The sequence below is a fragment of the Plectropomus leopardus genome, chromosome 20 (assembly GCF_008729295.1).
Source record: "Plectropomus leopardus isolate mb chromosome 20, YSFRI_Pleo_2.0, whole genome shotgun sequence".
Lineage (NCBI taxonomy): Eukaryota > Metazoa > Chordata > Actinopteri > Perciformes > Serranidae > Plectropomus > Plectropomus leopardus.
The window spans coordinates 24,192,401-24,204,771 of NC_056482.1; the positions used below are offsets into that span (position 1 = coordinate 24,192,401).

General features: G+C 37.4%; 1 protein-coding gene across 2 annotated transcripts; it reads left to right on the top strand.

Moving 5' to 3' along the window:
* Positions 1 to 755: 755 nt before the first annotated feature.
* Positions 756 to 11,462, top strand: slc30a5 (solute carrier family 30 member 5). 2 transcript variants are annotated; one of them, XM_042509863.1, is made up of 16 exons: positions 756 to 1,265; positions 3,009 to 3,131; positions 3,287 to 3,353; positions 3,635 to 3,720; positions 3,862 to 3,949; positions 4,803 to 4,890; positions 5,003 to 5,079; positions 5,187 to 5,357; positions 6,311 to 6,599; positions 7,200 to 7,408; positions 8,436 to 8,593; positions 8,693 to 8,822; positions 9,634 to 9,907; positions 9,992 to 10,218; positions 10,881 to 11,009; positions 11,175 to 11,462. In XM_042509863.1, the coding sequence occupies exons 1-16, from the start codon at positions 1,195 to 1,197 to the stop codon at positions 11,343 to 11,345; spliced, it is 2,358 nt and encodes a 785-aa protein (XP_042365797.1). In that variant the 5' UTR covers positions 756 to 1,194; the 3' UTR covers positions 11,346 to 11,462. The 2 variants fall into 2 exon arrangements, with proteins under 2 accessions (XP_042365797.1, XP_042365796.1); XM_042509862.1 differs by having other exon boundaries at positions 9,634 to 10,218.
* The last annotated feature ends 909 nt before the right edge of the window (positions 11,463 to 12,371 follow it).

Here is a 12,371-nt window from a genome sequence, read left to right on the forward strand (position 1 = left end):
TGACTGCTAACATCTTTTTTTCCTAGCTAGTAATTTAGGCTTCCATACAAACATGGTCTTTGATGATTTTTTTTAAATAACAAAGAACAAAACCCCCAAAGGATTTGCATTGCTATTAAAGCTGGTGTAGCAAAACTGAACCTGAAAGTAAGCCAAATTTCTAGAAACTGCCATACAGCTAAAGTAATTAAGTAAAACATTTACATTTACATTTACATTTACATTATGTACACACAAAACTGTCCATATACAGAGAAAGAAAAATTAAGAGGAAAATAAAGTAAAAAGTAACACAAATCCAGAATAAAATGTCATGGGCTCATGAAAAAAATGCATGTTATTTAACACATATTTAGTTGTAATTACAGTCTTATTTTTAAGGCCTCTTATTGTGGTGCCATATTGTTGTACTTCTTGAAAATCAGGCTTGTAATCCACCCATCTCTTGCTGTGTACATGGAGATTTCCCTATGATAAAATTAATAATAATACTAATACTTAATACTTAATACTTAATACTACTACTACTATTACTACTACTACCACTACTACTACTACTAATAATAATAATAATAACAATATTTATTATTATTTTTCCAGTCTTCTTACTTACATAATCTTTAACACCTACTTTTAAAAAAACGAAACATCTTTGACTTTATTTAATTACTTTTTCCACCAGTGTCGTCGTCACCTGCGCAGAACCTCATCTGCGCAGGGGCAACGTCACGAACACACGCACGTGACGTGGACTATTTACCGTGTCCGGAAGTATATTGGCTTTTTTGTCCAGCTTGGATGTGTAATTCCCTCATTACGGACTCTAGCTGTTATTTAGGACAGCTAAACATAAATATTCATATTTTTTTCCCTCTAACTAGGCGACCGGATTTATTTATTTGATTTAGCTCGCGCACAGAGGACGTGTCGTCGCGAGAAACTTTGGAAATTTAGCCTAACTGGCAGCCGGATGGCTAACGTTAGCTAGCGAGCTAACAGGCTGAGAGGGCTCACTCAGGGGTTTGTGTACAGTTTATTTTACTGGTTTAGTTTAAAAAGAAGGATGAATGAGAGCCAGAAGATGCCTGGTCGTATTCTCCGGACTGTGGTTTAATTTTTTTTATTGAGGTTACAGTGATGTTTAGGATTTTGGGGACATAAATACTGAAACAGGTCGACTTTAGGTGATTGAAGATGGACGAGAAATACAGCAGTAACGTCCTCTCAGGGGGTAAACTGGGAATGGTGGAAGTGCCCGATTCAAGGTACGGGTCTGTTTTTAACTTTATTTCAATCCCAATTCACTGGTTTGAGTAATTGTTTGTACTATCATGGCGTTAAGTCAATAAAAAACAGTCATTGTAGCTGTAATCCACGTGTTTGTTTACCATATGGAAATAAGTGCATCCATGATGTTTAGTGTCAGTATGCTATTGATAAGTTGTTTTGTCTATAAATGTCCAAAATGGTGAAAATGGACATCACTACTAGGGGTCGACTGATATTGGTTTTTCAGGGCCTATACCAATTATAAGTGCTTAATGTGACCGATACCCAATATTTGGAATCGATATGCATTTATGAAAATGTTTCTGTCATTATTTAGAATTTGGATAAAACTCCAAAGTTTGTTTAAATGCCTTCAACACATGTTTAATCAGTACTGTAACTTTCAACATAATATACAGCAAGTTCCCAGCAACTTTTAAAAAAAATAAAGTTTAGTGGACATTTAAATAGAAATTTTAATGAATAAAAATAAGTAAAAGTTTCTCCCATGATGACACTTTCCATGCAAGTACTGCAGGCTGCATTCCCTGGTGTCGGTTGAGTGTAATACACACTTTTTCATTAATTTTATCGTTGAGCATTAAAATAAAACACAGATACAAATAATCTGCAATATACCAAATACCTGCCCCGATGAATATTTGCTAGTATCCAAGGTGATGGCTGCAAGTTGCTTGTTGTGTCCAAATATATTCAAAATATCTGATTCAAAACAGAAAAATGAATTAAATGGTCACATTTTTGAAGCAGGAATGAGTGAATGTTTCCATTTTGCTTGACAAAAACTGCCAACTGATTATCAAAATTGTAAATTATTGACTTTCTGTCAACTAATCAATTAAGTGGCTGATTGTGTCAACACATTCAAATCAAACTTTTTTTTAAGACTCATGAAATCGATATAGGGAAACTCTCATTTTCATTAATGCCGACCATGATTAAAGAAATGAAAACCACTCAACAATAGAGCTGGATAAAAAAAGGATTCATCAATGCATTGCAGAAACACCCAGATAATGAATTATCTGGGTGTTTCTGACATCGACATACACAGCTGAATCGGTATTGAAGCAACTGGATCAATATCGAATTTAATCAAAAATTGTGACCCAAAGAATAGAAATCGAATTGAATTGTGAGGTTTTTGACGATACCCAGCCCTACTCAACAAGCAAAAACATAACAGTTAAAACAGAAATAAAATCATACAAAACAACAACTTTTTCTGTGTAAAAAAGAAAAACAATTCTTATTTCTGTATATGAAGCCCTTTATAGATCTCAATCTTCATACCAGGGTATTCCATATTAGTTTAGTCAAAAATATTAAATATATTTATTTAAAACTGTTTAAAAACTCATTTTCTGTACTATTGATACATCTGCACTTTTTCACTCTTTCTTTTTGTTAATGTTTAAAACAGTTATTCTGCTGTTTACTCCTACTAATCAAGAAAATAAAAGCCACTGTTGTCATATTATGGCCTTGTTATATCTATCTTTTGATTAAAAAAATATGCCCTGAGTGTCAATTTTCACAATATTTACAGTGGTATTGAATATAGATGTTCTTCAAGGAATTGTGTCGAAGTTAGAAATTTCAGTATCGTGATAACACTTAAGTGTGCAGTGCTGCACCTAAAAGAGGATGGGTGTTTTTCTATTTTTTCTATATATCACTCAGTTTCAGTACTAATCCATTTTTCTTGTGTTTCTCAGGTTAACCAGATACATAGTTTTACTGGTTATCACAAAGGTCCTCAAGGCTCTTGGGATCTTTGAATCTTACGATATCCTAAAGGTTGTTCACATTGTCCAGTTCATCTTTATACTAAAATTAGGGTAAGGACTCTTACGCTTCTTATTTTTCTGCTTAGGTTTTATTTCAGCCTTTTTGTTGAACTTGCACGTTATTTTGTATTATTGCTGCTGTATTGATGCTGTTTGTATTTATTTATTATGACAGCATGCTGACAGTGATCTTTCTCCTCTCTCAGGAGTGCTGTTATTCTGCTTTTCTTTCAAAAGCCTTTTTCTTCTGGCAAAGTCATCTCGAAAAGACAGGTTTGTTGGATATCCTCCTTTTCTGTTTGTGTGTGATCCAGCTTTTGCTTCATAAAGAAAAAAAACACTATAAATATTAGTTAGATCTTTTACCCAACTTTGAATGTTTTCGCATACTCTGTAGTGTTAAAACAATTCTAACAAGGGTTTTAAAGTTGAGCTTTGTAACAGTATAAGATAATGTTTTCATTAAAGAAACTGTATCAATGCCCTCATAAAAGCTTGAGTCAACCTGCCGTAATGGTTAATCTCTTGTCTTTTTAAATCTGTTTTCTTTGCAGTGGATAAAGTTACTAAAGCATGCTGTTTTCAGCTGTGTCATATCCCTGCTGGGCTTCTTCGGTCTAACTCTCTGCGGACCTCTGAGGTAAAATGTCAAAGCAGTTAAAGGCAACAGTGCTGTGAGTGTGCATGTGAGTGCATTTGTGTGGTTTTAACTGTGTGTGTGTATTTGTGTTTGTGCTCAAGCACAGGGTATGATTAAAATCTGGCTTGTGTCTTTTCTCAGGACGTTATTGCTTTTTGAGCACAGTGACGTGGTGGTCATTGCTCTCCTCGGTGTCCTGTTCACAAGCTCAGGAGGAGGGCCGTCCAAGGTAGGAGGCCGTAAATTCACAAAACTTGTTTTTTTCCTGCAACCCAGTCACCAAAATCTGTTCAAACAATGTTTTACATTTGAATGTTATTATGAAGCAGATATGTTGAAAGTTTACCTCACAACAACACTGTGGTTTATGTTTGGTTATGTTTAGGCACAAAAAACACTTAGTTATGGTTATGAAAAGCTACTGTTTTGGCTTAAAATACCCTATTCTGGTGCCACAATTATCGCTTATAAACAACCAGTTTTGCTTGGCGGCCGTTTCGGCTTTCTGTCTCTCCATCCACCACCCCTTCCTCATGCCCATATTCATTATTTCCACTTAAACCATGTCACCTATGGTCATCAAATCAAATGACTCATACACAAACACACACACACACACACACACACACACACACACACAGACACTCGCACACACACACACATATATATAAAACATTAAGTAAATAAAAAAGAATTTAAAATTACAGAAATAAAAATACACGAGTAATTCTTAGAAATTCTTAAAAAGATACACAGAAAGAAATGTTAATGTGCACTTTGTTTTGGCGAATGTGCTGATTTATAAAAACAATTGTGCCATATTTTACATTACATTGTTCCCTGATGTACTGTAATGTCAGTTGTGGTTTCACTTGAAGCAACTTTTCCCCCCAAAACGCTGTAAAACAGGTTTTTGGTATCTTGGTTGTTTGCAGCTCACACCAGTACATCAGTAACATTTAATCTTGATAATTTTGACACTGCTTGAAATAAAACGACTGCATATATTGTCTCAGATTAAAATATCAGTGCAATTTGTGTATGTAATTTACATTTCTGTTGGTTTGTCTGACTTTGTGCAGACCAGAGGCGCTGCTCTCTTCATCATCGCTGTGATCTGCCTCCTCCTCTTTGACAACGATGACCTCATGGCAAAGATGGCAGAGCATCGTATCCTTTTTTAAAATGAAAACAGCTGTTTTCAGTGCTATTGACCTGATCTGTTTGTGTTCATCATATTTCTCTGTTTATATTGTGTTGCCTTCACTCGCCGTCTAACCAGCTGAGGGACATCATGACAGTGCGCTCACGCATTTCCTCTACACTGCCATTGCATTTTTAGGGGTTGCAGATCACAAAGTAAGCAACAAACACATTCGATTTTATGTTTTTTGCTGCCTGCAGAAGTGTAGTAACATATTAGTTTTAATGTCTATATTAATTTCCTCCCTCTGTCTTTCCATCAGGGGGGCGTTGTGCTGCTGGTGGCCTCCCTGTGCCTGAAAGTGGCCTTCCACACGGCCTCCAGGAAACTCTCGGTGGAAATCGGTGGTGCAAAACGCCTCTATGCCCTTGACAACTTGGTTTCTGCTATGGTTCTGCTGCCCTGGGTCATAGTGCTCTCAGCTACCACAGAGGTAAGTGCACAGACCACGTGACAAAAAAAGAAATCTCTGCATGAACATAGTCTGTTTTGTCTTTTTTTAAGGACTGTGTGGCATCACAAAGTTCTACATAAACGCAAGTGTTAGAGACATAGTGAGCTATTCTTATTCTTTAAAAAATTACAATTACTAATAATTTTTCTTATTTTTTACCTAACAAAACGACTAAACCAGTGGTGCTGTTTCAAAAACACTTCACATGAATAAATGGCTTTAGATGCGGCTCAGCAGGGCATGTCAATGTTTTCTAGTCATAAATAATAAGCAAACTGTAATAAAAGTGTGTTTTGGTTATGCACCTCTTTAAACTTAAAGTTTGGAGTGTATAGTGGCTTAAACCCTTTTGATGGAAGTAAATAGTACCCAATCCAATGTTGATACCATTTGTCACACCGATTTTGTGCTAAATTTAAGCATTTGTTTAACCACTCAAGAATTGGTTAAAATAGTCAGAAATTTCTCCATAATCCTACATTAAGACACAAAGATCTTAAGGAAAACCACAGAAAAATATTCTAATATTTTTATAATACCAAAATAGTCCTTTAAAAAAAAAAAAAACTTCTGGCATTTGAAGATTTCTATAAGAATTGCATTTTTGGCGATTGTTCTGGAAACTGCAAGAGGGAAACTGCATGGTTTTTGACCCAAATATGTACCCATAGAACCCATTTTCATTCAGATATCTCGAGGTGAGAGGTCAAGGTACCCCTGTGAAAATAGCCATGCCGGTTTTTCCCTTAAAATTTTTCATAACTCTAGAGTAACATTAGAGTTAGTTAACCCCAATAAAGAAAAAGAAGTCCCTGAAAGACCATAATGTCGGCTGAGGACGTCCGCGTCCCCAGGGGAATGAAATCAACAGAATTTATGTTGATTAACACGACCTCATTAATAACTGTTTTTTCACTCCGTCGTAACACCAGAGTAAAGTCGAATCATGGTCGTCGCTCATCCTGCCGTTCGGGATGATCGTCTTCTCCGTAATGATCCTGGAGTTTTACGTCGAGGCAATCTGCAACACCAAGATGGAGACGCCGAGGTGCGCCCGCTACGGCACCATCGCCCTCTTCCTCAGCGGCCTGCTGCTGGCCAACTTCTGGACTCACCCGCTGACCGACCAGCTGCGCTCCATGAGCAAACCGCCCCAGCAGGTCAGCACGGAGCACGTGCTCTCTGGAGGAGTGCTGGTCAGCGCCATCTTCTTCATCATGTGTAAGTAACGGCGGTGAGAGCCAGAAGTTTGATGGTGGTGGAGCTCTTCTAATCTTATCGTAGTCGTCATCATTTAATTCCTTGCTCAGATCATTTCTCAGGTGTAATTGTGGATTTTTACTTCTCACTGTGTTTCATAATTCCGCCTAAAGAGCCTAAACAAGTTCTTGGTAATTTCTGTCCATATTCTTACATTCACCTTTTGAAACTTAGCAAGAAATATAGTAACAAAAAAGAAGAATATTGCCTGAAAATTTCCCAAAAAAAGGAAAAAAAGAAGAGTAGAAAGAAAAGACCTGGAAAAGTGTTACATTATAACAATTATTTAAAAAAAGACATAATTTTAAGTATGTATAGTTAGGAAAATCAGTCATTGATATAGTGTTTCCCTGTTTTGTTTTGTTTTTGCTCACCTAGACATTTTTCCCTAGATTTTTAAAAATATTTTTCTCAATCCACTAATTTTTTGAGCATTTCGTACATAGTTACTCAGTGCCTTAATATCTTCTATAAAAAAGGCACCAATTTGCTTGAGGTGTCAAAGGGTTAAATGTGGATTTATTCAAATCACCTTCTCTCCGTCCCCGTCTCTCTCTGCAGCGTCCAGTATTCTCTCGTCTCCGTCAAAGAAAGGTCAGAAGGGCACCTTGGTGGGTTACTCACCCGAAGGGACTCCTCTGTACAACTTCATGGGCGACGCCCTGCAGCACACATCGCAGTCCCTCCCGCGGTTCATCAAAGATTCCCTGAAACAGATCCTGGAGGAATACGACTCCAGACAGATCTTCTACTTCCTGTGTCTCAACCTGGTACGTAGCGTTGAGTGTCAGGAAGACAAAACTCACCAATGACAGTGAGGTGAAAGGTCAAGGATAGAATATGTTTTGGCAATTTACTAGAATAGTTTAAAAATAAGGCAGTAAAGCAAAAAAAAAAATGTTTTGCTATGGTCATTTATGGATTTTTTTAAAATAAATTTCAAAATAAGAGCGTTGTAAATAAAATACAAAAACAGAAAAAACACAGGACATGATATTGGTGAGACAATGTCGTTTCCAGGATAAAATCACAATAGAGGCAGTTATGTTTTCATGTTTTGATTGTTGTATTGAATTGGGTTTTTCTGAGTAATTTTTTTCAAACTATTTTTATCCATGAAGGCAAGAAAAGTAAAACATTTTCAGATGTTTACCTATCACAGTATTTTTCCCCCACAGTAATAATATCACAGCTCATAAAAGTTGTAAAAGAGACAAGAAAAAAGTCTCCAAAAAAACAAAAAACAAAAAACAAATCAAGACCCAAAAGGAAAAAAATAGGAAAAAAGGAAAAATAAATAAGTAAACTATATAAGGGGCTACAGGGGAGACTCATCAAGGAGTTAAACATTTTTATTTAGTGGAGTAAATTGACTGATTACGGATGCGCCAGCGCACTTTGTTTGTTTATTTATTTATTTATTTACATAGTTTATTTATTTAATTTGATAGAGACAATTCAGATTAACATGGCGCATCTTAAGCCTTAACAAACTAGTTGTAGTAACTGTTTCACATATAGAGATTATAGCTTTTGCCAGTTTCCAACTCCTGTCCCTAGCTAGACTTTTAGTAAAGAAAAGGGGAAAAAAAGAAGATATTAAGGTTGCGTGCAACAACATGCATACAACAACCGAACAAAAAAACAAACAGGTGAATATTAACATTAATTTTACATATAATTACAACCTACAGTTACAGTAAAAAAGAGAAACGGACACAAAAGAAAGATCTGTACAGTTAATTCATGTGTTAAACAGAAGTGTTTTGAGTAATTTTAAGGTTTTGCATGTTTCAGGCTTTTACCTTTGTGGAGCTGTTTTATGGCGTTTGGACCAACAGTCTGGGTCTGATCTCTGACGGCTTCCACATGCTGTTTGACTGCTCCGCTTTAGTCCTTGGCTTGTTCGCTGCCCTCATGACTCGCTGGAAGGCGACCAGGATCTTCTCTTATGGGTAAAGTCCAATAAAAACACATGCAAAGGCTTTGGTTGGAGATAGTGGAAATATTTAAAACTCAGCTGGTTGTTTAAAAATGAACTGTTTTTTTTGCAGGTATGGTCGTGTTGAAATACTGTCTGGATTCATCAACGGTCTGTTCCTGATGGTCATCGCTTTCTTTGTCTTTGTGGAGTCGGTCACACGTGTGTTGGATCCTCCTAATATAAACACAGACATGCTGACTGTGAGTTAACGCCATCTACTAATTAATGTAATGGCCTGTGACGGAGTCTGTGTTTACTCCTAAATGTATTTGTCCTTCCCAGATATTGATATATTTTTATATGCACATTGTACACTTCCAAGCATTATTTAATTTTAGCATTAAGTATTATTCAAATATAAAAGCATTGAATTGCTTTTAGTCCATAAAAAAATCATATGACACAGCAGAAAAACATCAGCCACGGCCAAAGATGAGTGTCGTCTTTTACGCCCAGTCTAGTTCTAATTATTTTGGAAAGATTTAGTGCGCATCAGTTAACCCTTTAAAACCTAAACAAATTAATTTGATTTCTTTCAAAAACATGAAGGCAGTGAGCTACTTCAGAAGACATGGGCTAAAATGAGCAAGAAATGAGTTAGAAGTTACAAGAGAATTACCCGAAAATAAGCAACACAAAAAAGAAAAGTAAAAAAACAAAACAAAACAAATAAAATGGTCAGAAAAAATGCTGCAATTTGGAAAAGAACTATACATTTTTATCTGTAAGATAATCTAGAAATATGATTATAATAGTTAAAAATACAATTTTCTAATTTTTACTAATTTCTTACAATTTTTGGGACGTTTTTTGCTAAGTTGCTCATTGCCTTCTCCTGCATGTCTTTGAAAGAAATCAAACCACTCTGCTCAGATTTCAAAGGGTTAAATAGCTTGTGAAAGTCGTCTGATCGCAGCACAAAAAACTAATGTCGATCCAGGTTTCGAAGGATTAAGGATTTTTTTTTATTGAGTCATCACTCTGAACTCGTGCTGTTTTTCGCCCCTGCAGCCGGTGTCTGTCGGAGGCTTACTGGTCAATCTGGTGGGTATTTGCGCCTTCAGTCACGCTCACTCCCACGGCGGCAAAAGCTGCTCGTCACATGACCACGGTCACTCTCACCACGGCCACTCCCACAGCGAGCACAGCCACGGAGGTCACGGCCACTCTCACGGAGGGCACGGGCACGGTGGACATGGTCATGGCGGGCACAGCGGACACGGGCACGGCGGACACGGGCACTCCCACGGCTCAGGGGGTGGAGGCATGAATGCCAACATGAGAGGTGTGTCTCAGTTGAAACACCAAAAAAAACTTTGTGGAACAGGAAGTTGTAGCCAGATAAAATCCTCATGTTTCTCCCTTGCAGGTGTTTTTCTTCATGTCCTGGCTGACACGCTGGGCAGCGTAGGCGTGATTATTTCCACCATCCTCATCCGTCAGTTCGGCTGGCTGATCGCCGACCCGATTTGTTCGCTCTTTATCGCCTCACTCATTTTTCTTAGTGTCATCCCTCTGCTGAAGGACGCTTGCGAAGTTCTTCTCTTACGAATTCCCCCAGAAAATGAGAAGGACCTGAACAGCGCGCTGGAAAAGGTGAGGTGTCACATACGATGACATTGCTGCAGTTTTCTGTAACAGATGATGGTTTTCCTGCCCATCAAAGTGACTGTTCGTGTAATCAGGGAGGATGCAGACATCCTTCATTTTGTAAGGTTATACTTCACTGAGACAAATTTATGTTTAGTGTTCAGAGTAAAATTTGCACTTTTTCTGTTCAAATTTGTTGTAGCCTATATGATTCCTTTTACCTTCACTTTTTTTTGTTTGTTTGTATGTCAAAAGATTAATTGAATTTGGCAGAAAGTTGGTCACAGGCCTTATTTTTTAGTGTTTAGCCCAGATTTTTTTTTTATTCTGTGCAATAGTTTAGTATATAGAAATACTCTTAATTACTTATTCTGTAAATGTCAAGGAAGCGAAGTGTTGAGTGTGAAGATGTTTGGATGAGCTGTTGTCGAGAAACCTGCAGGGACCAATATTAGAGGTCAAACAGACTACCTGTTATTAACAGTCACGATATAATGGAACGCTGCAGTAGTGCTGTAAATTCCCAATTTTCTCAAAACGAATGACAGTCAAGGTTCAATAAGGTTTCTGCATTATCATTTGCCTTTGCAACACTTTAAAATGTTCTCACAGCATTAGCAGATGTTTAGGTGTTTTTGTGGTGTTAACTTTTCGGAGCGTTATTTCAGATTGAGAAAATCGAAGGAGTGTTGTCATACAGAGACCCTCATTTTTGGAGGCATTCAGCCAACATGATCGCAGGGACCATCCACCTCCAGATCATGGCTGATGTGGTGGAGCAGAGGATCATACAGCAGGTCGGTACAAACGGGTTCATTAACTGCTGTTTCATCCATTCGTTTGTTATTGGAAACTATATTTATATTCACGCTCCCAAGAGGACAAATCCTGGGGCAGATCACTGTGAAATTTTGAGTTTGAGTTGATGGTTCTGACTTGTCCGTGGTTCCCGTCCTTCATAGGTAACGGCCATTCTGAAAGACGCTGGCGTGAATAACCTGTCGGTGCAGGTGGAGAAGGAGGCGTACTTTCAGCACATGTCTGGACTCAGCACAGGTTTTCATGAAGTTCTGGCGATGACTCAGCAGATGGAGTCCATGAAATACCTTAAAGACGGGACGTGTATCATGTAAAGACCACGTGTTGGACCAAATTAAACTTTACTGACTCGAGCCTTTTTACATTGAAATGTACAGTATATGTATGTATGTATGTGCTTTAAATAAATCTGAATATATTGGTTTTATTTATGTGTCAGCTGCATTTGGTCTTTTTATTTGTCGTGTGCAGAACAAGTGTTAAAACATTCAGAATTTAACTGACTTTAAATACTTATACCAACCCAAAAAACGTGTCTTGTTGTCGCAATACTTAAAAACAAAGTCAGACATTTAAATATTAGTCCAAATCATATTGGACTTCTGCATAAATGATTTCAGGCTGACGACTTGTTTGTAGTAATTATCAGAAAGTGTCTGAATGCAAAACATCTGCAGACAAAAAGTAGAGGCAGTCGGGGATTTGTGCACTTAAAAAAAGAGTTTTGTTTAGAAAAAAATGTTTTTGGTTTTACCTCTATGTTTGCAACCAAAAGAGCAGCTCTGACACACTGACAGTCAAGCTTTGCTCCGCTGAGTTTATGTTGTAATCCGTTCTTTGACTGAATGCTTGTGTAACTGTTCAGAGAATGTAATTTACTTTCTCAGGCACAACTCTAACCCGCTGGGATTGTAGCTGTCACTTCTCACCCCGCAGGCTTCAAACTGTCTGGATGCAGGAGCTGCAGCTGACTGGTGAGTTCTGACTAAATCCTGTTTTTTCATTGTTCAAGCCCTAAGAGCTGAAACTCTACTGTTTTTGTGCTGATTTATTATTTATCATCTTCTTTATGAATGCGTTTGTAAAAAATCCTGTGAAATGGTACACAAATGACATACATTTTTCACAAATGATTGGAAGTTGTGTGCAAATGCTCAACAAATATGACTTTGGTTGGCTTGATGGGGGCATTCTAACTAGAGGTCTAAACTTTTAACATTGAAAAGTCATATTTCTTATGCTGTAAGTTCAGTTGATATGAAATGTCGTACAGACATGCATCAGCCTGACTAGATTTTCCAGCATTTTACATTTTTGAAAAACACAGGAGGGTGTCTCCT